The 25,039-nt window shown below is 46.1% G+C and overlaps 1 protein-coding gene across 1 annotated transcript in view; it reads right to left on the bottom strand.

Annotated features, from left to right (window-relative positions):
* Positions 1 to 25,039, bottom strand: part of LOC139233659 (SH3 and cysteine-rich domain-containing protein 2-like) — a 157,987-nt gene that overhangs the window by 56,449 nt on the left and 76,499 nt on the right. The window contains exons 2-3 of the mRNA XM_070864066.1: positions 11,068 to 11,368; positions 1,757 to 1,854 (exon numbers count right to left, since the gene is read on the bottom strand). Coding sequence (XP_070720167.1) covers positions 1,757 to 1,854; positions 11,068 to 11,368 — 399 coding nt within the window. The remainder of the gene's footprint in view (positions 1 to 1,756; positions 1,855 to 11,067; positions 11,369 to 25,039) is intronic.

Genomic DNA, 25,039 nt, shown 5'->3' with positions numbered 1-25,039 from the left:
TTGTACATAAATATAGCCTATACATATATCTATTTACACATATGTGCATTCCTGCTGCTTACAGATACATTTGCACGTAGCTGGTTGGAACTGACCCAAATTGTTGGCAACGGACTGGTCCTTTCAGGCCCACATTGCATGATGCATGGCGTTTGGATTTCCCATCTACTTGGCTGGAAGCACTGCCAGTGGGCACGTTTGTGTTGGTGCAATAAACAAGGTTGACCCAGCTCAGTTTGTAAGAGTTTTCACTCATCTTTCACACCAGTCAAGTAAATCCCTTCTGCATTGCTGAGGAAATGAACAGGACCTACCAAAGGTCAAAACTAATGTTCGTGCCGCTTTAAGTAGGAAAAAAAAAGACCGTAATAAAGGGCTTACATAATGATTAGATGTGGCATTATTTATAAATGTCCCTGGGTCGTATAATGATTATGACAGCATGGGGAGAAGCTACAAGCGCGTACGTTAAATGAGATAGCAACAGGCAACAACTGGTCTTGGCACAGACAGAGTCAGCTGACTGTAATCGCTTTTTTCATTGGATCGGTGCTAATCTATTGTAACTGTATTTACCTACACGCGAGAAGATTTGTTGAGCTAAATTTGATGTCTTGCACTTGGCCGACAATTGGGTGACACATTTCTGCTATTAGTCATGCAGTAGATTTGTGACAGCTGTAATTAATACCCTGATTTACAAGGTTCCTTGTTCATATTTCATACTTAGAATGGCAGAATGTGATTAAAGTGGTTGGTTAAGTATATTAATATTTACTGTAGGTAGTGACAGCAATATCTCATGAACACATACATTAAACTCAGTAACGATTCCTTTACCATTCATATCACTTCACTCAAATACTTCCCAATTTTGGCAACACATAATTACAACCTAATAGAAGCCGATTTTACTCGTTGTTAACAGAATGTTAATCTGGCTCCTTAAGGAAAGGAAAGGTAGCGCGGAGAGTAAAACACATTCTTGTTTTTAAGGTTTTGAGCACCCAGCCCTCCTAGGTCAGTTGCAGAGTTAAACTCTGAACCAAAATTCACTAAAAAACCCCAGATCTGGTCATTATCACATTACTGTTTGTGGGAGCTTGCTGTGCGCAAATTGGCTGCTGCATTTCCTATATTCATCATCATAGGTGGTACCTCGAACGAGGATGACTTGCTTCCACACGAGTTCATAGATGTTTCAATGAAGGACCCGATATTCCAGTCCTGAACTCCAGGGGTGAAAGATGCCTGTGCGTGGATTTTTTTAACGTGTGGTGACTGTTGCACACGGGCTCGACAGAGCTAGGCCTTTATCCAGTGGCGAGGGTTAACCAGGACGACTGGAGACCTGCTCTGTTGCATGGACCTAGTGCGCGCGCATATCGCACAGTGTGGGCTGGCCCGTGCTGTCTCTGGGCCCTCGGCTCTTCTGGGCCCCGTACCTTCATTTGTCACACCTTAATGTCTTGAGTGCCTTAATGTCCTGAGCTCGTGAAAGGCACGATATAAATACAAGTTCGTTCATCCTCTCTGGTGGAATAAAATGCTGAAGGGGTACATTCCCCTCCCCAAGATAAATATAAATTCTCTATAGGTATGACAACAAGAGGCAGCATGCAAATCTTTTTAAAAGACGGACATTTTTTCCTGTGCGAGGTCCTGAAGATTTAAAGCACCAGATTTGCAACAACTGCCCCTTGGCTTAGTCAGATGATGCAGCAGTAACTTAAATGAGCCCTTGAACACGACTCACCAGTTTTCCGATACACTGCTGCTGAGACGCATCCTCTCCGCACTGCGGGTGAGCATTGATCTTACAGAGTTTGCATCGCCATCCTCGTTTAGAATACCCTGAAAACACAAAACAGCAAAATTACCAATACTGTTGGCCGCCCCTTGCATTGTCTCCCTCCACATTCTAACCCTGCAACCGCCTGGCTGCCTTACACCTCGACTCTCACCCTCCACTCTTCAAGCTCTGGTTTATGTTCAACAACAACTTGTATTTATATAGCACCTTTAACGTTGTGAACCATCCCAAGGCGCTTCACAGGAGTATTATGAGAGGAAAGTCTGATATCGAGCTGCATAAGTAGAAATTAGCGCAGGTGACCAAAAGCTTGGTCAAAGAGGTATATTTTAAGGAGCGCTTGAAGGAGAAAAGAGAGCTAGAGAGGTGGAGATGTTTAGGCAGGGTGTTCCAGAGCTTGGGGCCTAAGCAAAAGAAGGCACGGCCACCAATGGTTGAGCGATTATAATCAGAGATGCTCAAGAGGGCAGAATTAGAGGAGCGCAGACATCTCGGGGGATTGTGGGACTGGAGGAGATTACAGAGATAGGGAGGGGCAAGGCCATGGAGGTATTTGAAATTAAGGATGAGAGTTTTGAAATCAAGGCGTTGCTTAACCGGGAGCCAATGTAGGTCAGCGAGCACAGGGGTGATGGGCGAGCGGGACTTGGTGCGAGTTAGGACACGGGCAGCCGAGTTTTGGATCACCTCTAGTTTACGTCGGGTAGAATGCGGAAGGCCAGCCAGGATTGCATTGGAATAGTCAAGTCTAGAGGTAACAAAGGCATGGATTTCCATCCCTCCTATTCCTCACACCCCATCTATCTCTGTTACCAGTTGTAGATCCTTCAGCCTTAACCTCCCCTGCACTTGTAAATTCTCTTGCCTAAACTTTCTGCTTCCTGCAGCTCTCCTCAGTGTCAAAAGTCTCCTTTAAATCTACATCTTTAGCCATGGAACTGAACTCACCACCCCTCACCCCACTTTGTGAATCATTTTGGCACATTTTATGTTGCTATATCAGGGAAAGTTGGTGCTGTTGAAAGGCTACTGTAGTTCTGCCCCATTGACGTGGGGAATTTAAATTTAAATTCAAAATTATATAAATTCCGCTTATTATTTAGCTCATGAAAGCCTTTTGCAAGCTTGGTCCAATGACTGCAAAACTCATTAAAACCCAGCCTTGCATCCCCTACATGTGATAATAATACTGAGGTTATTACTTTTTGTCAAATTCAAACTGAATAGGGCCAGAGCAAGGGGAGAAGCTATAGATCGAATTCTGACTTGTTCACAAGATCAGTTGGGGTTAAAAAATAAAGTCCTTCAGGATTATTTGATCTCATCCTTCTAAAATACCAGAACTACTCCTCTTCCCATTAAAACTTCTAACTGTTTTGAAAACAAACCCAGTGTCCTGCCTTGCTTCACTGGTACATCAGAGAACATTGTCCCCAGTACGTCTCAGTAATCTCTCCTTTTTTCAAGGCTGAAGCTCATCAAGGCATTCCGGACGGCCCAGCATCAAGGATCAGTTGCTCTCCTCTGCACCGCCTTTAGGGTCCATGTGATGACCAAAGCAGCGTGCAGTACTCCAGGTACAGGCTGATCAGAGCATTGTGTGGCTTCAGCAGGAGCTCAGAGGATGGAGCTGAGTATCCTATATGCTTATATACAGTGGACCATATACAGTAGACACCTCAAATCGTTGGAGAAATACCACCAACGATGTCTCCGCAAGATCCTGCAAATCCCCTGGGAGGACAGATGCACCAACATTAGCGTCCTCGATCAGGCCAACATCCCCAACATCAAAGCACTGACCACACTCGACCAGCTCCATTGGGTGGGCCACATTGCTCACATGCCTGACACGCCTGACACAAGACTCCCAAAGCAAGCGCTCTACTCGGAACTCCTACACAGCAGGCGAGCCCCAGGTGGGCAGAGGAAACATTTCAAGGATATTCTCAAAGCCTCCTTGATAAAATGCAACATCCCCACCAACATCTGGGAGTCCCTGGCCAAAGACCGCCCTAAGTGGAGGAAGAGCATCTGGGAGGGCATTGAGCACCTCGAGTCTCGTCGCCGAGAGCATGCAAAAACAAGCGCAGGCAGCGGAAGGAGCGTGCGGCAAACCAGACTCCCCATCCACCCTTTCCTTCAACGACTGTCTGCCCCACCTGTGACTGTTCAGTCAACCAAGAACTCACTTTTGGAGTGGAAGCAAGTCTTCCTCGATTTCGAGGGACTGCCTATGATGATGCTTTGTTTATTGTGGCTTCTCATTGTCTGGATACAGTGAACGGATTCACTGACACCAGAGGGAGAAACTGTATCTCTACCCGATCGGCGGGAAGGATGCGAGGGAGCAGTTAAATCAGAGCGGCTCCATTTTCCCTCCCGTTCCTTCTGGTTCGCCCATTTTAACGCTGCTGATTTTGACAGCGGATGAAACTACCGCATAACGCCCGGAGGTTAAAATCTGCCGTGCCTCCGATGGCCTCGCATGGATCGCACGGGGTTGCCATCCGCTCAAGCTGGCTTCCCTCCAAGAATTACAATCAGCCCGTGGGTCTCTTTCAATTTCCCCCCTTGCTAAGTCCCATTACAGTGCATCTGTCTCCTATACTGCAATACCCTGCATTGTATGGATTGAAGGTCACTCGTTATTGATTAGCTCGTATTAAATCCTGCTTGAGTGTTGCAAGATCTTGGCTGCCTTGCTAGAGTCCACAGTATGCACTACCTTGGTGCCATCTATGAATTTAATTGCCTGGCATTTAGGCTGTTTATCCGGATCATTTACAGGAAAGGAGAAGGCTGGCAGGATAGAGGATTTTAAGATTATGAAAAGGTTCGTTGGGGTAGACAGAGAGAGGTTATTTCCACTTGCGGGTAAGACTAGGGGCTATAAATACAAGATAGTCTCTAATAAATGAAATCAGGAGAAACTTCTTTACCCAGGGTGCTTACAATTTTTGGAAGTCTAGACACAATATGAGCTCACCTCCTCAAAAAGATTGATGAATCTGGGAGTGAAACATCCACCACTTCTGACCTGCTGATTGTCATTTACCAACTTGTTTTCAGACAGATGCTTTTCCATTTTGTTTGATTACATTAGTTCCCTGATTATTGAGGTAATGCCAATATGTGCGTAGCGGGCAGATATGGTTCATGACAAAGAGTCTATGACCTGAAATGTTAACTCTGTTTCTTTATGCACAGATGCTGCCTGACCCGCTAAGATTTCCAGCATTTTCTCTTTTTGTGATGGTTCTATTACCCTTGCTGTACATGCAAAGTACTTTGGGTTGTCTTCTTTACTGCTGATTAAATTTCAGTGACTTGTGGCATCCAGATAACATGTCAGAGATTTCCAGACATCCCACTTGATACTGAACTGTCTAGTCCAAAACCAGATCAGCAAGCGACCTTAAATGGTGAACAACTCGTCTCGATCTTTCTTTGCCCAAACAAACAAAACAAAATTTTTTTTAAATGAAGATAATTTTCTTTTATGACTGAATTTAATTGCAACAACATTTATTGGCATTTTTCAAGCAGTATAGGCCCAGCACAGATTTCACTATAGATTCCTTGGCCGTGGTTATCGATCGAATCGTTGTTGTTCATATCTGTAGGTCTGTCGTGTGTGCAAGGTAATGCCTCAGCTTTCCAATTAATCCGACAGGACAGCAGTGCTGACGAGCAATGGCAGATGTGGGAGAGGCAACCAATAGGAACGATCGAGGCAGTTACCAAGGGAAACTTCAGGTTGCCATTCTGACCCCCACCCGCCACCGCAAGAACCTAAGAGCAACTGAGATTTTAGACAGGAACAACATTTAATTTGAAGGAATTTTGGAATCAAAGAACTATTGTTCAGAACAGTGGGATGTTAAAGTAAAATTTCTGCTGCAATTCTATTGATTAGTAGGCCGAATTACAGAGAGCTGGGCCTGCAGCAGCGTGGGACTCCATTTATCACAAACCCCCGATAGGAAGATGGAACGGGCATGGCTTTTAGAGCAAAGATTTATTTATGCATTTACTTCACTGAGTGTCTGTGCTTCTGCATCCCCCACACCAAGTCCTACCGCATTCATGCTGTGATTTTCAGCCCTTGTGCAATGCAATGGGTAATTGTAAAATTCTGAAAGTTATAAAGTCATGGATACCCAGATTAAAGCAAGTTCTGCCATGTACTTTTGGTGATGGGTGAGACTCCCCCTTTATTGAGGAATTTTCTCCCTTTCTATTCTTCGACGCTGCTGACGAAGGACCTTCTCTGGTCAGGCGGCGAGTGCTGACATTCTCTCAGGCTCCCATCAATACGGGTTGAAACCCGAGGTGGGCAAGAGTCTCTCCCTGACCTTTCCTAGCCTTGACCTGTTGCATCCTTGCAGGAATGCAAGGGGGTCAATTGGTCGGCCCACCATTTCGGTGACAAAAGACCCCTCCCCACCCGCGATCATTTAAATTATTCAGACAAGCTGCGCGGCACGAGTGAATGCTCCTCCCATCTCCACACTCAGGCTTTTTGGTGATAGCTGCTAGAGCTCCCTTTAAGGACCAGAGGTTAGGCCGCAGGTAGGCATGGTTATTCTGGAGGCAGCTTGCTCGGCACCAGATACGTTCATGTCAGCACAATTTCAGGCAGGGGGCCTCAAACAGGCATCAGGCCCCTTATTTTTATATACAAAGTGCTAATGCTTCTTTCAGGATGTCTATATTGGAGCCTTTACCAAGAAGGTTGGGTAGCACACTTCCGCCGTGGAATGCGTGCGTGCACACTGCCCACCACATTGGCTGCGGAGGTGTCCATTATTCACCTATAAAAAGGGGCACGGTATCAATTAATTTCTAGAGCTGCTGAACAGATAGCACCTGTTTTACACTCTTGTCCGCAGTCAAAATTATTCCCAGTGACTTCTGGAAAGGAGGAGAGAAAGGTTGGTGTATTGTTGCTGCCGTGACACTCGATGTATCTAGGCCATGTAGTGAATACTAGAGAGAAAACTTGTGGACAGCCTTGCTCCATGGGAATGCAGGTTGAAGAATTGGGTGCACGGATCAGCACGGCTGATTCACAGTGCTCCTGATCTTTGTGCCCAGTTCTCCCATCTGTACTCGTATCAAGCCAGGCTCTGCTCACTGCATGCTTCCTCACTCATCGTACCCTTGGGCCACAGCGTATTTAGAAAACATAACTAAGCATCTTGGGGAAGGACATCTTTCTTTTGATCGGAGTGTTAGAACAAACTGCTCCAACATCGGACACGGAAGCCCAACAGGAATTGCAGACCTCATCAGTTATCCTGAATGAGAAGGTGGCCAACAGTGGAACAAATACTTTGATTCTGTCCTCACTAAGGAAGACACAAATAACCTCTCGAAAATAATAGGGACCGAGGGTCTAGCAAGAAGGAGGAACTAAAGGAAATCCTTATTAGTCAGGAAATTGTTTAGGGAAATTGATGGGATTGAAGGCTGATAAATCCCCAGGGCCTGATAGTCTGCATCCCAGAGTACTTAAGGAAGTGGCCCGAGAAATAGTGGATGCATTGGTGTTCATTTTCCAACATTCTATAGACTCGGATCAGTTCCTATGAATTGGAGGGTAGCTAATGTAACCCCACTTTTTAATAAACTAGGGAGAGAGAAAATGGGTAATTATAGACTGGTTAGCCTGACATAAGTAGTGGGGAAAATGTTGGAATCAATTATTAAAGATGTAATAGCAGTGCATTTGGAAAGCAGTGACAGGATCGGTCCAAGTCGGCATGGATTTATTAAAGGGAAATCATGCTTGACAAATCTTCTAGAATTTTTTGAGGATGTAACTAATAGAGTGGACAAGGGAGAACCAGTGGATGTGGAGTATTTGGACATTCAAAAGGCTTTTGACAAGGTCCCACACCAGAGATTAGTATGCAAAATTAAAGCACATGGTATTGGGGGTAATGTATTGACGTGGATAGAGAACTGGTTGGCAGACAGGAAGCAAAGAGTAGGAATAAACAGGTCCTTTTCAGAATGGCAGGCAGTGACTAGTGGGATACTGCAAGGTTCAGTGCTGGGACCCCAGCTATTTACAATATTCATTATGATTTAGGTGAAGGAATTGAATGTAATATCTCCAAGTTTGCACATGACACTAAGCTGGGTGGCAGTGTGAGCTGTGAGGAGGATGCTAAGAGACTGCAGAGTGACTTGGACAGGTTAGGTGAGTGGGCAAATGCATGGCAGATGCAGTATAATGTAGATAAATGTGACTTTATCCACTTTGATGGCAAAAACAGGAAGCAGAATATTATCTGAATGGTAAAAGATTCGGAAAAGGAGAGGTGCAACGAGACTTGGGTGTCATGGTACATCAGTCATTGAAAGTTGACATGCAGGTACAGAGGGGGTGAAGGCGGCAAATGGCATGTTGGCCTTCATAGCGAGAGGATTTGAGTTTAGGAGCAGGGAGTTCTTACTGCAGTTGTACAGGGCCTTGGTGAGGCCACACCTTGAATATTGTGTACAGTTTTGGTCTCCTAATCTGAGGAAGGACATTCATGCTATTGAGGGAGTGCAGCGAAGGTTCACCAGACTGATTCCCAGGATGGCAGGACTGACATATGAAGAAAGATTGGATCAACTAGGCTTATATTCATTGGAATTTAGAAGAATGGGAGGGGATCTCATAGAAACATATAAAATTCTGATGGAATTGGACAGGTTAGATGCAGGAAGAATGTTCCTGATGTTGGGGAAGTCCAGAACTAGGGGTCACAGTCTAACGATAAAAGGTAAGCCATTTAGGACTGAGATGAGGAGAAACTTCTTCATTCAGAGAATTGTGAACCTGTGGAATTCTCTACCACAGAAAGTTGTTGAGGCCAGTTCGTTAGATATATTCAAAAGGGAGTTAGATGTGACCCTTATGGCTAAAGGGACCAAGGGGTATGCAGAGAAAGCAGAAATGGGGTACTAAAGTTGCATGATCAGCCATGATCATATTGAAAGGTGGTGCAGGCTTGAAGGGCCGAATGGCCTACTCCTGCACCTATTTTCTATGTTTCTACAACAACAAATTGCATTTATATAGCGCCTTTAATGTAGTAAAACATTCCCAAGGTGTTTCACAGGAGCAATCTTTAGGCATAATCTGACACCAAGCCACACAAGGAGATATTCGGTCAGGTGACCAAAAGCTTGGTCAAAGAGCTAGGTTTGAAGGAAAGTCTTTAAGGAGGAGGGAGGTGCAGAGAAGCGGAGAGGTTTAGGGAAGGAATTCCTAAGGCTGACAACACACATCTTCTTGAATAGGGCCTTTCAACTGTGGAAAGTCAGAACACGTGTGGTCGTCTGAAAATATTGATGAGCTAGCAAAGCAAACTTGTCCTTAAGGGAGGTCCTTGTCGTGTTGACATTGTTCCATTTTTATCCATTTTTCCAGCTGTCGCACTATGTTAGCTGTGGTCAGCATCTAATGCCTTAAATGCTTGCAGTGCTATAAACAATTGTTTGACTCAGGAAAACTTATTCTGCAATATTAATATAATTTACTCTATCCAGTATCCTCACATTGAGTGCAAGCAAGTCTTCCTCGATTTTGAGGGACTGCCTATGGTGATTATATATCCTTTGTGAAAAGGGAAGGGTTTTTTTAGACTCCTCCTTTCCTTAGAAGGTTAATGAAGAGCATTCCTTAAATATCCAGTAATTGGAGCAATTTGGATTTATTTGGACGATAATCTGACCCTTGGCCAGACTCAGACGTTTTGGATTTGAATGCACCTTTTAAGAATCCGCTCTGTCTGCATCACATTGGGCAGTTCATAATTCTCCACTGTTTATCTCAGAGCATCACCATTTTAGAAGTGTTAGCAGCTGCAAGGGAGTTAACATTAGAGAGTGATGTCTTTGCAGAATGTCTGGAATCAAGCTTGCTGGAAGAAAAGTACTGTGCACAATCCTGGTCGCTACATTGCAAAGAGGATAGAGAGGCATCGGAGAATGTGCAAAAAAGATTTACAAGCTTGAAACCAGAACTGAGAGGTTCCAACTATCTGGAAAGACTCAACAGGCTGGGGCTCTTTGCCAGAAAAGAGAAGGCGGGGGGGGGGGGGGTGGGGGGTGACCTAATAGAGGTCTTTAAATTATGAAGGGGTTTGATAGAGTAGATGTGGTGAAGATGCTTTCATTTATGGGGGAATTCAAAACCAAGGCTCATAAATGTAAGATGTCACTAATAAATGCAATAAAGAATTCACGAGAGGCTTCTTTACCCAGAGAGTAGTTAGAATCTGGAACTTGCTACCACAAGAAGTGGTTGAGGTGAATAGCACAAATGCATTGAAGGAAAAGTTAATCACATGAGGGAAAAAGGAATAGGTTTAGATGAAGGCGGCTTGTGTGGAGCATAAACAATGGCATAGAACAGTTGGAACGAATCGACCGTTTCTGTGCTGTAATTTCTATGTAAATACAATTAATAAGTCTCCAGTGACAACTGTGCCTCAGTTGGCAGCACACTCTCCTGAGTCAGAAGATTGTGGGTTCAAGTCTCACTCCAGAGACGTAAAAGATCCCACGGCACTATTTCGAAGAAGAGCAGGGGAGTTATCCCCAGTGTCCTGTCAACTATTTATCCCTCAATCAATATGACAAAACAGATTATCTGGTCATTATCATGCTGCCATTTGTGGGAGCTTGCTGTGTGCAAATTGGCTGCCGCGTTTCCTACATTACAACAGTGACTGCATTCCAAAATATTTCATTGACTGTAAAGCGCTTTGAGACGTCCAGTGGTCATGAAGGGTGCTATATAAATGCAAGTCTTTCTTTTCTTATAAATGTCCAGGGGCATGGGAAATCTGAAGGAAAAAGTAGCATTCATGTACCGGGGCATGCCAAAGATAAATACAACCGTTTCGCTGATGAATGCACTGTGCAAATTTCTAAAAAAAAATTTTAAAAAGAGCACAACATCACATCATTGCTAGAGAGACTCATCCTCCAAGTGAAGCTGGAATAGTAAAGCCAAAGTGGACCTGAAGTCAAGTGCTGGTCTTGAATTATAAAGGGAGGGCGAGTCCAACTCTCTCGTACTGAAGCTAACGAGCAACTACTGCATAAGTATTAATGTTAAAGATGAATTGTAGATGCAATGATGGCTAATTGGTGGTCCAGAAATGTTGCATGGAATCTCAAAAGCCCAGCTATCAGTTAGTGAGCACCATTGAGGTGATGCATGTCCCAACTAGCATGAAACATACCTACAATCATGTGATGGCAGATGTCACAAAATGTAGGCTTTTTGAAGACAAATTCTTGAAAGTTGTGCGTCCTTACTGGTTTGAGGGGTAACGAGACTTGGTGAGATTTCCTCGCTGGGGGTTCATTGGTGGGCGGAGCCTCTAACAGGAACGCAGTGGGTGGAGTTGGTGGTGGAGTGGGTGGAGGAGGCAGTATCTCTGCTGGGAATTTCACCTCGCTGTTCGACCGCTGAAAGAAATTCTCAACGCTTTTGCTCCTGAGGATCGTCTTGAAGGACAGAGATCTCTTGAACCGCTGAAGCTACAGAATGAAAACAGAAAACGGGCATTTGTTTTTTTTTTAAACTAAATAGACCTATAATAATAACTTAAAATGGCAATCAACATAACCACTCAACACAAGGGTTATCAACTGGGCTATACAGACAAGGTCAAATCTCCTCAGCAATACAACATGCAGGATCAAGAAATATCTTTCTTCCCCAGTTGGGAGAAGGCCTATTATATAGACAGTTATTTTCCCTCTCCAGCTCAAAAAGATTTACAGTGAGTAGAATCATAACACTCGTACATCACAGAAGGAAGCTATTCAGCCCATCGTACCTACGCCTGCTCTTTGAAAGACCTATCCAATTAGTACCACTCCCAGGCTCTATCCCCTTAACCTTGCACATTTTTGCCCTTTTGATAGTTACAATTCAATCTGCTTCCACCGCCCCTTCAGGCAGTGCATTCCAGATCATAACTCGCTGCATAAAACAATTCTCTTAATCTCTCCACTGGTTCTTTTGCCAATTACCTTAAATCTGTGCCCTTTGGTTACCGACCCTCCTGCTAGAGGCAACAGTTTCTCCCTATTTGCTCCATCAAAACTCCTCATTATTTTGAATACCTTCAGTACTTTGAAGTAGCAGCAGCCATACAGATAAAAAGGTCCCAGATCCAATATCTGGTCTGTGCCAAGTAACCTGATCTTAGCTGGCTGATGAGGATCGGGGCGCCAATATAATTGGCCTCAGTTCCCCTGGGAGGAGGGAGAAAAAGATTGGGAAAGAAAAAAAAGAGAAACTTATGACAGATACTGAGAACTCAATCCTGCAGAAACTCGAGAGGAGTGTAAAACATGCAGGGGTGCAATTAAAAAAGCTATCAGGAAAGCAAAGAGAGAGCATGAAAGCATATTGGCAAGTAAAATCAGGGGAAACTCAAAGATGTTTTATAAATACATTAAGAGTAAGAAGATAACTAAAGAAAGAGTAGGGCCTATTAGAGACCATAAAGGTAATCTGTGTGTGGAGGCAGAAGATGTGGGTATGATTCTTAAAAGAGAAGGGGGATGCAGACTTTGCAATGAGGGAGGAGGAGTGTAAAATATTAGACGAGATAAATATAGTGAGACAGGAATTATTAAGGGGCTTAGCAGCTTGGAGAGTGGATAAATCCCCAGGCCTGGATGAAATGTATCCCAGGCTGTTAAGAGAAGCAAAAGAGGAAATAGCACAGGCTCTGACCATCATTTTCCAATCCTCTCTGGCTACAGTTGTGCTGCCAGGAGACTGGAAGACTGTATCGAGTGGAGTTCCGCATGGCTCAGTGCTGGTTCCCTTGCTTTTTGTGGTATATATCAATGACTTGGACTTGAATGTTGGGGGTATGATTAAGAAGTTTGCAGATGACACTAAAATAGGCAATGTGGTTGGTAATGAAGAAGAAAGCTGCGAACTACAGGAAGATATCAATGTACTGGTCAAGTGGGCAGAACGGTGGCAAATGGAATTCAATCTGCATAAATGTGAGGTAATGCATTTGGGGAGGCCTAACAAGGCAAGGGAATACACATTAAATGGTACAACACTGAAAAGTGTGGAGGAATAAAGGGACCTTGGAGTGCAGGTCCACAGATCCCTGAAGGTAGCAGGCCAGGTAGATAATGTGGTTAAGGAGGCATATGGAATACTTGCCTTTATTAGTCGAGGCATGGAATACAAGAGCAAGGACATTGTGCTTGGACTGTATAAAACACTGGTTAGGCCGCAGCTGGAGTACTGTGTGCAGTTCTGGTCACCACATTACAGGAAGATGTGATTGCACTGGAAAGAGTGCAGAGGAGATTTACAAGAATGTTGCCTGGACTGGAGAATTGTGGCTATGAGGAAAGATTGGAGATGCTGGGTCTGTTTTCTTTGGAACAGAGGAGGCTAAAGGGAGACCTAATTGAGGTGTATAAAATTATGAGGGGCCTGGATAGAGTGGATAGGAAGGACCCGTTTCCCTTGGCAGAGGGGTCAACAACCAGGGGCCATAGATTTAAAGTAATTGGGGGGAGGTTTAGAGGAGATATGTGGGGAAATGTCTTCACCCAGAGGGTGATGGGGGTCTGGAGCTCTCTGCCTGAAAGGGTGGTAGAGGCAGAAAGCCTCACCACAATTAAAAAATACTCGGATGTGCACATGAAGTGCCGTAACCTACAGGTCCACGGACCAAGAGCTGGAAAGTGGGATTAGGCTGGATAGCTCTTGGTCGGCCGGCGCGGACATGATGGGCCGAAATGGCCTTTTTCCGTGCTGTAAATTTCTATCATTCTAAGATTACCCCTGAGCAGGTGTGGACATCGGTCAAGGATGGGAGGGATAAGGCTTGGCTGTGATGCCACTGCCATTGAATAGCCTGCTGATTCTTGTAAAGTCCTTACACAATACCACAAATCCACACAAGGCACATTCTATGGACAAGGTCACTCTGTGACCTGCACCTTTATTCACAGGACCAAGAAGTGATGACCCTGCGTGGGACCTCCCTTTATATACCTGGATGACCAGGTGAGGAGTGTCTCCCACAAGTTCATCCCCTGTGGTCAATGTGTGCATTTCTCAAGTATATACAGTATTGCACTGTTGTGACATGAAGGTTACATACATGACATCACCTCCCCCCCAACGTCTTATTGGGATCACAGGTTAAGTCTTTCGGGTGGTCTACACTCCCTCGTGGAGCGCCGCAGTTGGGGCTCTGGCTGTTGAGCCTTGGCCTGCGTGTCTGTCCCCTGTGGTGATTGCGGCCTGTCTGGGCTGACCGCAGGGACTGTGTATGCTGCTGAATGTTCTTGTTGCTCGTTCACTGGCAGTGGTGTGAATACCATGTCATGATCTTCCTCAGGTTCCTCAGAGTCCATGCTGAACCTTTTTATTACTTGGTCCAGATGCTTGCGGCATATCTGCCCATTGTTAAGTTTAACCACGATGATCCTATTCCCCTCTTTGTCTATTACAGTACCTTCAAGCGTGATTGAGAACAAATACGGGGTCAGCAATTTCTACACATCTCCCCCTTGAATTACGGTCATGGTACTCATTTTGGGACTGGCGCTTGCCTTCAACAATGTCGGACAAGACAGGATGAATGAGGGACAGCCGAGTTTTGAGTGTACGTTTCATAAGGAGCTCCACGGGCGGGGCCCCCGTTAGTGAGTGCGGTCGGGACCTATAGGCCAGCAGGAGGCCGATAGGCAGCATTGAAGAGAGGGACCTTGAATCCTGGGTATGCCTTGTTTTATGATTTGGACCGCACGTTCCGCCTGGCCATTGGAGGCTGGCTTGAACGGTGCTGTCCTGACATGGTTAATGCCATTACCCGACATGAACTCTCGGAATTCGTAGCTAGTGAAACATGGGCCATTATCGCTACCAAGGATGTCCGGCAAACCGTGGGTCGCAAAGACTGCACGTAGACTCTCCACAGTGGTGGATGTCGTGCACGAATTCAAAATGATGCACTCGATCCATTTCGAGTACGCATCAACCACGATGAGAAACATTTTCCCCATGAACGGACCCGCGTAATCTACGTGAATGCGTGACCATGGCCTGGTGGGCCAGGGCCATGGGCTGAGCCGGGACTCTCTGGGGGCATTTCCCAGCTGAGCACACGTCGTGCACTGCGAACACAGTGTTCCAGGTCTGAATCAATTCCCGGCCACCAAACGTGTGACCGGGCAATGGCCTTCATCAGCACGATGCCTGGGTGCTCGCTGTGGAGTTCCCTGATGAAAGCTTCCCTGCCCCTCTGGGGCATGACTACCCGGCTGCCCCATAGTAGGCAGTCGGCTTAGATGGAGAGCTCATCCATCTGTCTGTGAAACGGTCTGACCTCCTCAGGGCATGCTTCGTGTGCGGGCGCCCAATTCCCAGTCAGGACACATTTCTGAATCAAAGATAAGAGGGGATCTCTGTTAGTCCAGATTTTGATCTGGCAGGCTGTGATGGGGAAGCCTGCACTGTCAAAGGCATCAACGGCCATGACCATTTCAGCGCTTTGCTCTGCTGCCCCCTCAGTGGTGGCCAGTGGAAGCCTGCTGAGCGCGTCAGCGCAATTTTCAGTGCCCGGCCGGTGCCGGATGGTGTAGTCATACACAGCCAGCGTGGGAGCCCATCGCTGTATGTGAGCTGACGCATTGGCATTGACAGCCTTGCTGTCTGACAACAGGGATGTTAACGGCTTGTGGTCCATTTCTAATTCGAACCTCCTGCCAAAAAGGTACTGGTGCATCTTTTTCACCCCATAGACACATGCGAGTGCTTCCTTCTCAACCATCCCATATCCATATTCTGCTTGAGAGCGCGACCTGGAGGCATAAGCCACAGGTTGGAGTTGCCCCTCAGCATTGTACTGCTGCAACACGCACGCAACCCCATAGGACGATGCATCACATGTCAGAACCAATTTCTTACAGGGGTTGTACAGGGTCAAAAACTTATTTGAACAGAGTCGGTTACGCGCCCGATTGAAAGCCCGTTCTTGACAGTCCCCCCAAAACCAATCACAACCCTTACGCAGGAGCACGTGTAGCGGCTCCAACAATGTGCTTAAGTTCAGCAGAAAGTTCCCGAAATAGTTCAAGAGTCCCAGAAATGAACGCAACTCCGATGTGTTGCAGGCCCTGGGCGCTCACCGAATCGCCTCGGTTTTGGATTCAGTAGGCCAAATCCCGTCTGCAGCAACCCTCCTGCCCAGAAACTCGACTTCGGGAGCCAAAAACACACACTTAGGTTTCTTGAGTCGCAGGCCTACCCGGTCCATTCAACGTAGCACCTCTTCCAGGTTGTGTAGGTGTTCCTCGGTGTCCTGACCCGTGATGAGGATATCGTCCTGGAATACAATCATTCCAGGAATGAATTTGAGCAGGCTTTCCATGTTTCTTTGAAAGATCGAGGCTGCTGATCGAATGCCAAACGGGCACCTGTTGTAAACAAACAGTCCCTTGTGCGTGGTGATTGTGGTCAGTAGTTTAGATTTGTCGGCCAGTTCTTGGGTCATGTAGGCTGAAGTGAGGTCCAACTTGGTGAACAGCTTGCCACCTGCCAGCGTGGCAAAAAGATCCTCCACTCTCGGAAGCGGGTATTGGTCTTGTAGGGACACCCGATTGATAGTGGCCTTGTAGTCGCCACAGATCATGACCGAGCCATCCGCTTTTAGGACGAGAACAATGGGGCTCACCCAGTCGCTGAATTCAATGGGCGAGATGATGCCCTCTCTCAGTAAACGGTCCAATTCGTATTCAATTTTCTCCTGCATCACATACGGCACAGTGGTACACTGGTCTGGCGTCCGGGGTGATGCGAATCGCTACTTTGGTACCTTTGAACGTCCCGACGCCAGGTTGGAATAATGACTCAAATTGCTGTAGGAACTGTGGGCATGAACTTCGCTCCACAGATGACACTGCGTGCACATCCCCCCCATTTCCAGTTCATCTCAGCTAACCAGCTCTTCCCCAACAGTGCAGGACCATTGCCCGGGACAATCCAGAGCGGCAGCTAATGTTGCACTGCCTAGCACTGGAATGATTTCTTTGGTGCACGGCCATAATGGAGTCTCAATGCGTTCTGGTTTGGGTCTGCTGGCTTTGACTGGCCATAGCTTTTCGAATTGTTGAACGCTCATGAGTGATTGGCTGGCCCCCGTGTCCAGCTCCATGTGTACCAGGATGCCATTTAATAGGACCTTCATCATCATAGGTGGCATTTTGGTATATGAGCTGTGAATGTTTGCCATATGAATCCGCTGAACTTCAGCGTCCATTGATTTGCCCCACGCATCATCCTGCCTCGCAGACCCCTCTTCTGGCCTCGTAAATTAACCTGGTTGCAGGCTTCCTGCACATTTTGGCTAAATGGCCAGTGAGGTTATAATTTCTGCAGGCGAACTGTTGAAACCTGCAAGTCCTAGCAGCATGTCTGCCCCCACACCTCCAGCATGAACTGAGATTCCCATTGATGTGAACAAAAGAGCTGTTCCCAGGCATTCCTCGCTGATTGCCCCTTTGACTGCTCTTGAGCACCCTGTTAGTGGGTGTCAATGGCCCCATCCCAGAACGCATTGTCCACTGGGATGGCGTAAATATCCATTCAGCCTGCCATTGTCTATGTTGAAAATCTGTTCTGGGGTCTATTGCTGCCTGAGGTGTGTCGAACTGCCCTTGGCTGCCTGCTGGGCTCTGAGTCGCCACGTTGGAGTCAGAGTTGCGCGCGTATATTATCTTGGTTTCCTCCTCCCCCGCCATAGAAATCTGAGCCAGCAACGCCGCCACTTTCAAGGTCAAGTCCTTGGTCTCGATTAACTTTCTGAAAATCCCGGCATGACCGATGCCCACAATAAAGAAATCCCTTAGCATCTCCCCCCTGCAGGCATCTGTGAACTTAGAGACTGGCCTTCACAACGTTGGTGGGTATAAAATCTGTGTCGGGCCATGTGTATGCTGCTTGCCGGTTTGAGGTGCTCACTGATTAGCTTGCTGAGCTCTTAAAAGGTTTTGTCCACCGGCTTCTCGGGTGCTAGCAGGTCTTTCATGAGCGCGTAAATCTTAGATCCATAGCTGGTCAGTAGATGAGCCCTTCACTTGTCGGATGGTGCATCACCCAGCCAGTCCTTCGTGACAAAGCTCTGCTGAAGCCTCTCAATGAAATTGTCCCAGTCCTCACCAACACAGTACCGTTCCTCTGTGCTACCGGTGGCCATTCTCGTGGGTCGTTGATTCTCGTTTCTCGTTGCCACTGTAAAGTCCTTACACAATACCACAAATCCACACAAGGCACGTTCTATGGACAAGGTCACTCTGTGACCTGCACCTTTATTCACAGGACCAAGAAGTGATGACCCTGCGTGGGACCTCCCTTTATATACCTGGGTGACCAGGTGAGGAATGTCTCCCACAAGTTCATCCCCTGTGGTCAAAGTGTGCATTTCTCAAGTATATACAGTATTGCAGTGTTATTACATGAAGGTTACAAACATGGCAATACTCACCGCCAGGTCACATGGAAAAATAAACGGGGTGAAGTACTGCATGGTGCAGCAACCTTGAGCAGAGGGAAGGGAAATAGGGAGAACAATAGTTCACCAATAGTTATCACAAGGCACTAACTTGAATTGAGGAATTCGAATGGATTATGAATAGAATAATAAAGACCCCAGAGGAACTGCAATAATCTCAACAGGAGCTTCAGATGGTTTGTATATAGAGCAATAGATAAATAGAAGGAACTACAAGTCAGTATCTTTTCCCTCTGGCATTCCACACAACACATACTGGAGGAGAATGGAAGTAAAGCATAAAAAACACATGCATTTATATTGTGCTTTATTATATTGAATGTCTCAAAATGAAGTACTGCGAATGTCGAGTGCAGTAGAATAGACGAACCATTGTTAAGCCTTATTCTAAACCACTAAATCCCAGAGGTCGAGCCTGGAGGCCAGATATGCTTTTTTTTAATGAGTTTGCAGAAATTGATCATAACATTGTGTTCTTACAGAGAGACAGTCTACTATTTCTCTAGATTGCAATATAGAAGTGAATGCTATAATTTGTACAGGTCAGGTACAGCAGAAATACGGCTCCGACCTTCACCTCACCAGCCTGGTGGGAATGGGACGGGTTTGGGTGGAGAACCCGTTTTACACTCTGCCCAAGTTTAGACGGGGTGTAAATCGGGCGTCAGACCCGCATCCGGTCTATTTCCACCGGGCGGGGTGGGGAGCGGCTAAGTATCTTTTCGGTACAGCCGTCCAGACACATGTAGTAATAAAAAGAGAGTGGTGCCCTGAGACGTGGCACAGATAACCAGCTGCCTGGCCCGTGAGCACTCAAGTGCGGACGGCAGGTCCTCAGTGTTTAGTGTAATGTCAGAGTCACAGCAGAAAATTGACAAGCAGCGACGGTCGTGGAGTCGGAGCTGGTCACCATAACATTAAATGTTGAGAGAAAAAGGCACAGGCGCCGCTTGTAAAATTGTTGCTGAGCAGTAGGCTGTCAGAGTCCTGGACACCATCCAAAACGGTGTTTTTTTTTGGCTTTTCCTTAGTGTGCAATTAGACCAGACACCTCACTGCATCGATGCAGAGGGCAGTGCGAAGTGCTGTTGCAAGCTATTTGTACTTTGCCTCGTCGCTCGTTGACCTTGGGCCTGTGTAATTAAGCCAAGATACAATAATGTTACTTCGGGCACAGTAGCCCAATGACATGTCCATCACCATGATCACTAAAGGACGGACGTAAAAGGTGCCGATTGGTGAAAGCGGGCTTGAAGCCTGCAGGGGAGGGGAGGGAGTTGTTTCGTCATGATTCTCCAGCCATCATGGTGTGTGGGGCTAGTCTTTTCCTGCCCATCAATTTCAAATATTCGTAAGGGCGAGTTGTTGTACCTGCTCACGACTGGTATAAAGACAGCTTAAAAAACAGGCCAGAACTCCAAGCCAATAAGCCTTTACGAAAAGCAGATGTGCTGCTTGCACTAATAGACCTGTAGGGACTTCACCACCTGTGATACGGAGCAGATCTGCTCCTGGGCTTACTTGCACAGCAAGGTCCCACAAACAGCAACGTGATAAAGACCAGATAATCGGTATTTTTAGCAATGTTTATGGAGGGATACATATTGGCCAGGGCTCCAGGGATAACGCCCCTGCTTTTCTTCGAATAGTGCCATGGGATCTTTGACATTCTCTCTATTTCCTTCCACCCCCGCCCCCTCCCTGGAGAGGGCAGACGGGGCCTCGGATTAATTAGTTACCCGAAAGTCTCCCTCAGTACTGCACTGGAGTGTCAGCTGAGATCTTGCGCTCAAGTCACTGGATGTGTGTGGCATGTTGGCGAACGTCAGGATGGAGAGGCAGATGCAGCATGGTGCGTAGCTGGTTCCTCCCGTGCGCAAGTGTACGATACGAATAGGTGCGACTGGCAAATGAACACGAGTTGTACTGACCCTCAAATCCCAAACCAAAAGCAGTTGCTTACAACAGCACTAATTGTCCGAGCAAATCAGCAGGAGCATAGATTTATTATTGAGCCTTGGTTTGTGATTTATGGTACTGCCTGCTCCAAGTGTTCACATTTTTTCCAAGTCTGATGAAAGTGGAGCTGAGTGAACCACTAGATAAGAAGGAAAGCTACTGAGAAAGGAGGAAATTAGCTAATTAATTGGCTACATAATAGGAAACAAAGGGTAATGATCCATGCTAATAGGTTTAATTGGACAACTATGAATTGTGGAATACCACTAGTCAGTCTGGGGTCCCTGTTATTCACCTCACCGACCTTGTGGGAATGTGAGGGCTCCAGGGTGACCCCAACTCTTTTGGGGGGGAACAAAATAAACGTTAGATCAAGTGCCCCCCGATCTGGGGGACACTCCAGACACTTAACTGCCCCTTTTTTAAGGTGACCCAACAACTCTTTTGGGGGGGGGGAACAAAATAAACATTAGATCAAGTGCCCCCCCGATCTGGGGGACACTCCAGACACTTTTAACTGCCCTCTTTTTTTATATTTTTTGTTTTTTTTTAAAAAAATTTTGGGGGGCATTAAAATCATATATTTTACAAGTGCCCCCTCCAACAGCTCCACAACTCTTTTTTGGGGGGGGACAAAATAAACATTAGATCAAGTGCCCCCCGATCTGGGGGACACTCCAGACACTTAACTGCCACTTTTTTAAGGTGACCCAACAACTCTTTTAGGGAGTACAAAACAAATATTAGATCAAGTGTCCCCCGATCTGGTGGACACTCCAGACACTTTTAACTGCCCTCTTTTTAATATTTTTTTGTTGTTGTTTTTTTTGTGTTTTTTAAAAAAAATTTGGGGGGGGGCATTAAAATTATATATTTTACAAGTGCCCCCTCCAACAGCTCCACAACTCTTTTTTGGGGGGGAACAAAATAAACATTAGATCAAGTGCCCCCCCCCCCCCCCGATCTGGGGGACACTCCAGACACTTAACTGTCACCTTTTTTAAGGTGACCCAACATCCTGGTGTAACAGTTGGCCAGGTGGTAAAATAGAATGAAACAGGATTTGCAGTGTTGGACATGAATGTGGAAAGTCCCCAGAGTTGAATGGAAACCCTCAGCGGGTCAGGTAGCATCTGTGGAGAGAGAAACAGAGTTAACGTTTCAGGTCGATGACCTTTCATCAGAACCGGCGTCCTTAACTCAGTTTCTTTCCCCTGCTGCCTGACCGACTGAGTTTTTCTACCATTTTCTGTTTTTATTTCAGATTTCCAGTATTTTGCCTTTTCCTCCAGTTGAACGTTGCTTCCTTCCCCCACCCTAAAAGTGGCTCTCTGGCTTACGAGTGATCACGTCCACAGTGACGAATGCCATTCAGTCGGCATCGCTTCAAATGTCACACTGAAAATAGTTGCTGTGTAGCAGGGCCACAATCACTGTCTTGTCACTCAGACAATGGGAAATTGCTTCTTTTTTTTTGCTAAATCCCCTTCAATTATTTTTCCTTTCCTTTCCAAGTGTGTGAGATTCCAACTGGCTAATGGTGCTTTCCCAAATGGCTGTTCTTAACCCATCATCATGTGAATGCCGACTGGTTGTTTGATCTTTTGGTGAAGAGTCGGGGGAGGTGCGGGGAGCTAAGTTAGAACTGAACCCAAAATCCTCTCCTCACCTGTGGAGATGATTTTTGACTTCTCACCTATTCTGCTCACCTGTCGGTAGGACTTCCTGTCCTCACCTGTCCGCTCTTCACCCGTGGGGAGAATTTCCTCTCCCCGCCTGTAGGGATAATTACTCGCTCACATGTTTTCAACTCCTCACTTGTTCTCCAAAACATGTGGGAATAATATCCTCTCCGCGCCTGTGGGACTGTTGTCTCTGAATGTTATTTCTAATGCAATGCTAGCCCAAGGATATCATCTCACAGTTGTTTACAACGTAACTACATATAGAAATCAAATCAGCCCAGTAATGCATGTCCATTATTGTTTCAAACACACATGGTGGAGTTAGAAAGAAAAAAAAGCTTGCATTTATATAGTGTTTTTCCATCACCTCACGACCAATGTTCCCTCTAATTTTTTTCCCCCCAGACATGGCCCCTTTAAATTGAGATGCATCTTTACGAACAGCCGGAGAGCAGCCTGCATGGGACCTCCGGATTGGTGATGGCCACGCACCTTAGACGGAACATTGCTCGCGACGTCCCACAGCGCTTTTCAAACCCTTTTGAAGTGTAAGGCACCACTGTAATGATGCAAATGCGCCAGAAGATTTGTGCACAACAAGTTCCCACAAACAGCAATGCAGTAATGACCAGATAATTGGCTTTATTGAGGTTTGTTCAGGGATAGATAGTGGCCAGGACACCAAGCGGCACTCCCCTGCTCTTCTTCGAAATCGTGCAATGGGATCTTTTACGTCAATCCCAGAAGTTTAAATAGCTCATCCAAAAGACGGCACCTCCGACAGGGCTGCGCTCCTTCAGCACTGCACTTAGGAGTGTCAGCCTGGATTATGGGCTCAAGCATCTGGAGTTGGACTTGAACCCACGACCTTCCGATTTACCCACTGAGCTACAGCTGACACCTCAATTAGTGAGAAGAGTTTTACATCATTTTCTTGCCGTTTCCTGCTATTGGAAGCCAGGATGGACACTGGTGGCAAGCACATTCCATGCAGTTTAATGCTTGATGGCTTCACTGAAGGATTAATGATCGTCATATACTCACTACAAGTTTGATCTTCCAGGGTTGATTCATTAGTCCAATATGTAACCATTTGATACTAGAACAGATCAGGACCCAACTTAACGGATTGCATCTGAAGCAGCCTTAGGAGTTGCTGCTGGCATTGAGCCACTGATGTACTTGCCTACTCCAATATATGTGCAGCTCGGACAAACCACACTCCCTTCCTCTACTTGTTAATCTTCCTTCTTGTACGCTCATAACAGAATAAATACTGTAAAATTTAGAGCTCCAGCTCTCGATTGATCTTTTACTGAAATGTTCCTGTGTAGCTTTAAATATCTTCCTGCGTACTGTCAAAAAGCTAATAAAAAAAGAAATGGGAGCATTGAGACTGGCGTCATTCTGCTAAATTATAAATAGATGCATCATAGCTGGTTATTATTCACGGTTAATTTATGTTAAAAATTACTTCTCTTTCCCGACTGCATGCAGCTCATTGCTTGAGTTGCAATTCTCACCTCTGCTGAGAGAGGACCAACCCAGTCTGGTGCGAGTAACAGCAGCCCTTATGCACAACAAAGATTAAACACTTTCCACAGGAATTTCAGTGTGGTCTATTTGCATAGTGCCTTTCACAATGTCCCCAAAATGCTTTCGAGCCAGCGTGGTCCTTTTGAAGTGCAGTTGCTGTTGTAACATAGGGAAACGCAGCAGCCAATTTGAGCACAGCAAGGTACCACAAGCAGCAATGACATATGTGATGTTGTTCGAGGGATAAATGTTAGCCAGGACATGGGTTGCCGCCAATTATAGAAAAATACTTGCGCTGTGCGAATGTGTCCAAAAGTGCTCGAGTGACATTCCAGAGTCTGCAATTATAATGAAGGCATTAGCCTATTTGCATGCCCGCTAGTTCAGATAGTTAGTTTCATTCTCCGACAGGGTCCAACTGGAAACTGATCTGAAGATCAAGAAAGAGGGGAGACGAGCACTACAGAATGACCTTCAGAGGGAGAGGGACCATCTCAGATCTGAAAGCACAAACACAGCAACTCAGCACCCTGAAGAAGGTATTGGAAACACGAGAATAACTGTCATTTCTCTTTATCCAAGTCAGCAAAAGTGTTTGACATTTCTCTTGCCATCGATAGAGTTCTCTGGGTGAGTGAGATTGAGAAAAGGTCCTGCACAGTGAAAGCATCACCTGTCCTTGAATGTTGACACACCAATGACAGCCCAGGGGCAACACGGTCCAGCCCACACTGCGATATGTGTGCGCATTAGGTCTGTGCAGCAGAGCTGGTCTTCAGTCGTCTTGGTTAATCCTTGCCACTGGACCAAAACCTAGCTCTGTCAAGCTCGTGTGGTGGCTGGTGTGCAACGGCCACCACAAGTTAAAAAAATCCACACACAGGCATCTGCCACCCTTCAAGATGTAGTTCGGGATCTGGAATAGTAGGTCCTTCATTGAAACACCTGTGAACATCACTTTTTGGCATGGAAGCAAGTCATCCTCGTTTCGAGGGACCACCTATGATGATGATAATGATGAGTTCAGATAATGGGCAATAGTGATAGCCTGTTTTACATCTTCCACGATTTTTTTCCCATTGATTTCAATTATGTAAAACAGCTTGCTGACTAACCCGTTCATCACACAAAGTCAAAATGTCGACGAGGTCTCCATCTCTGGGCTGTAAAACTAGACAAGTCTCAGGTTACACTGCTCGTCTCAGCCATGTTGGCTGACCTCAGCCAAGACCATGACAGCAGCGCTACAATAGGCTGCAGCGACCCTGGATATTGACGGAGAGAGTCAGGAGATTCATCCAGAGTCTCTGTTCTACAGCCAGCTCGACTGGAAATGGGCAGGTGCGGAGGTCGCGAGAGGTCAGCATTGGGCTCAGCTGCAATGTCCCAAATGGCTGAGCAACCAATAGTCACAGGTTCGCATATGAAGATGACCAATTGGGCAAAAGATTGAAGGGCCACTG

Source organism: Pristiophorus japonicus, chromosome 21, assembly GCF_044704955.1.
Source record: "Pristiophorus japonicus isolate sPriJap1 chromosome 21, sPriJap1.hap1, whole genome shotgun sequence".
NCBI lineage: Eukaryota > Metazoa > Chordata > Chondrichthyes > Pristiophoridae > Pristiophorus > Pristiophorus japonicus.
The sequence above is the reverse complement of the archived record's forward strand: the minus strand, read 5'-3'. Positions and strand labels throughout refer to the sequence as shown.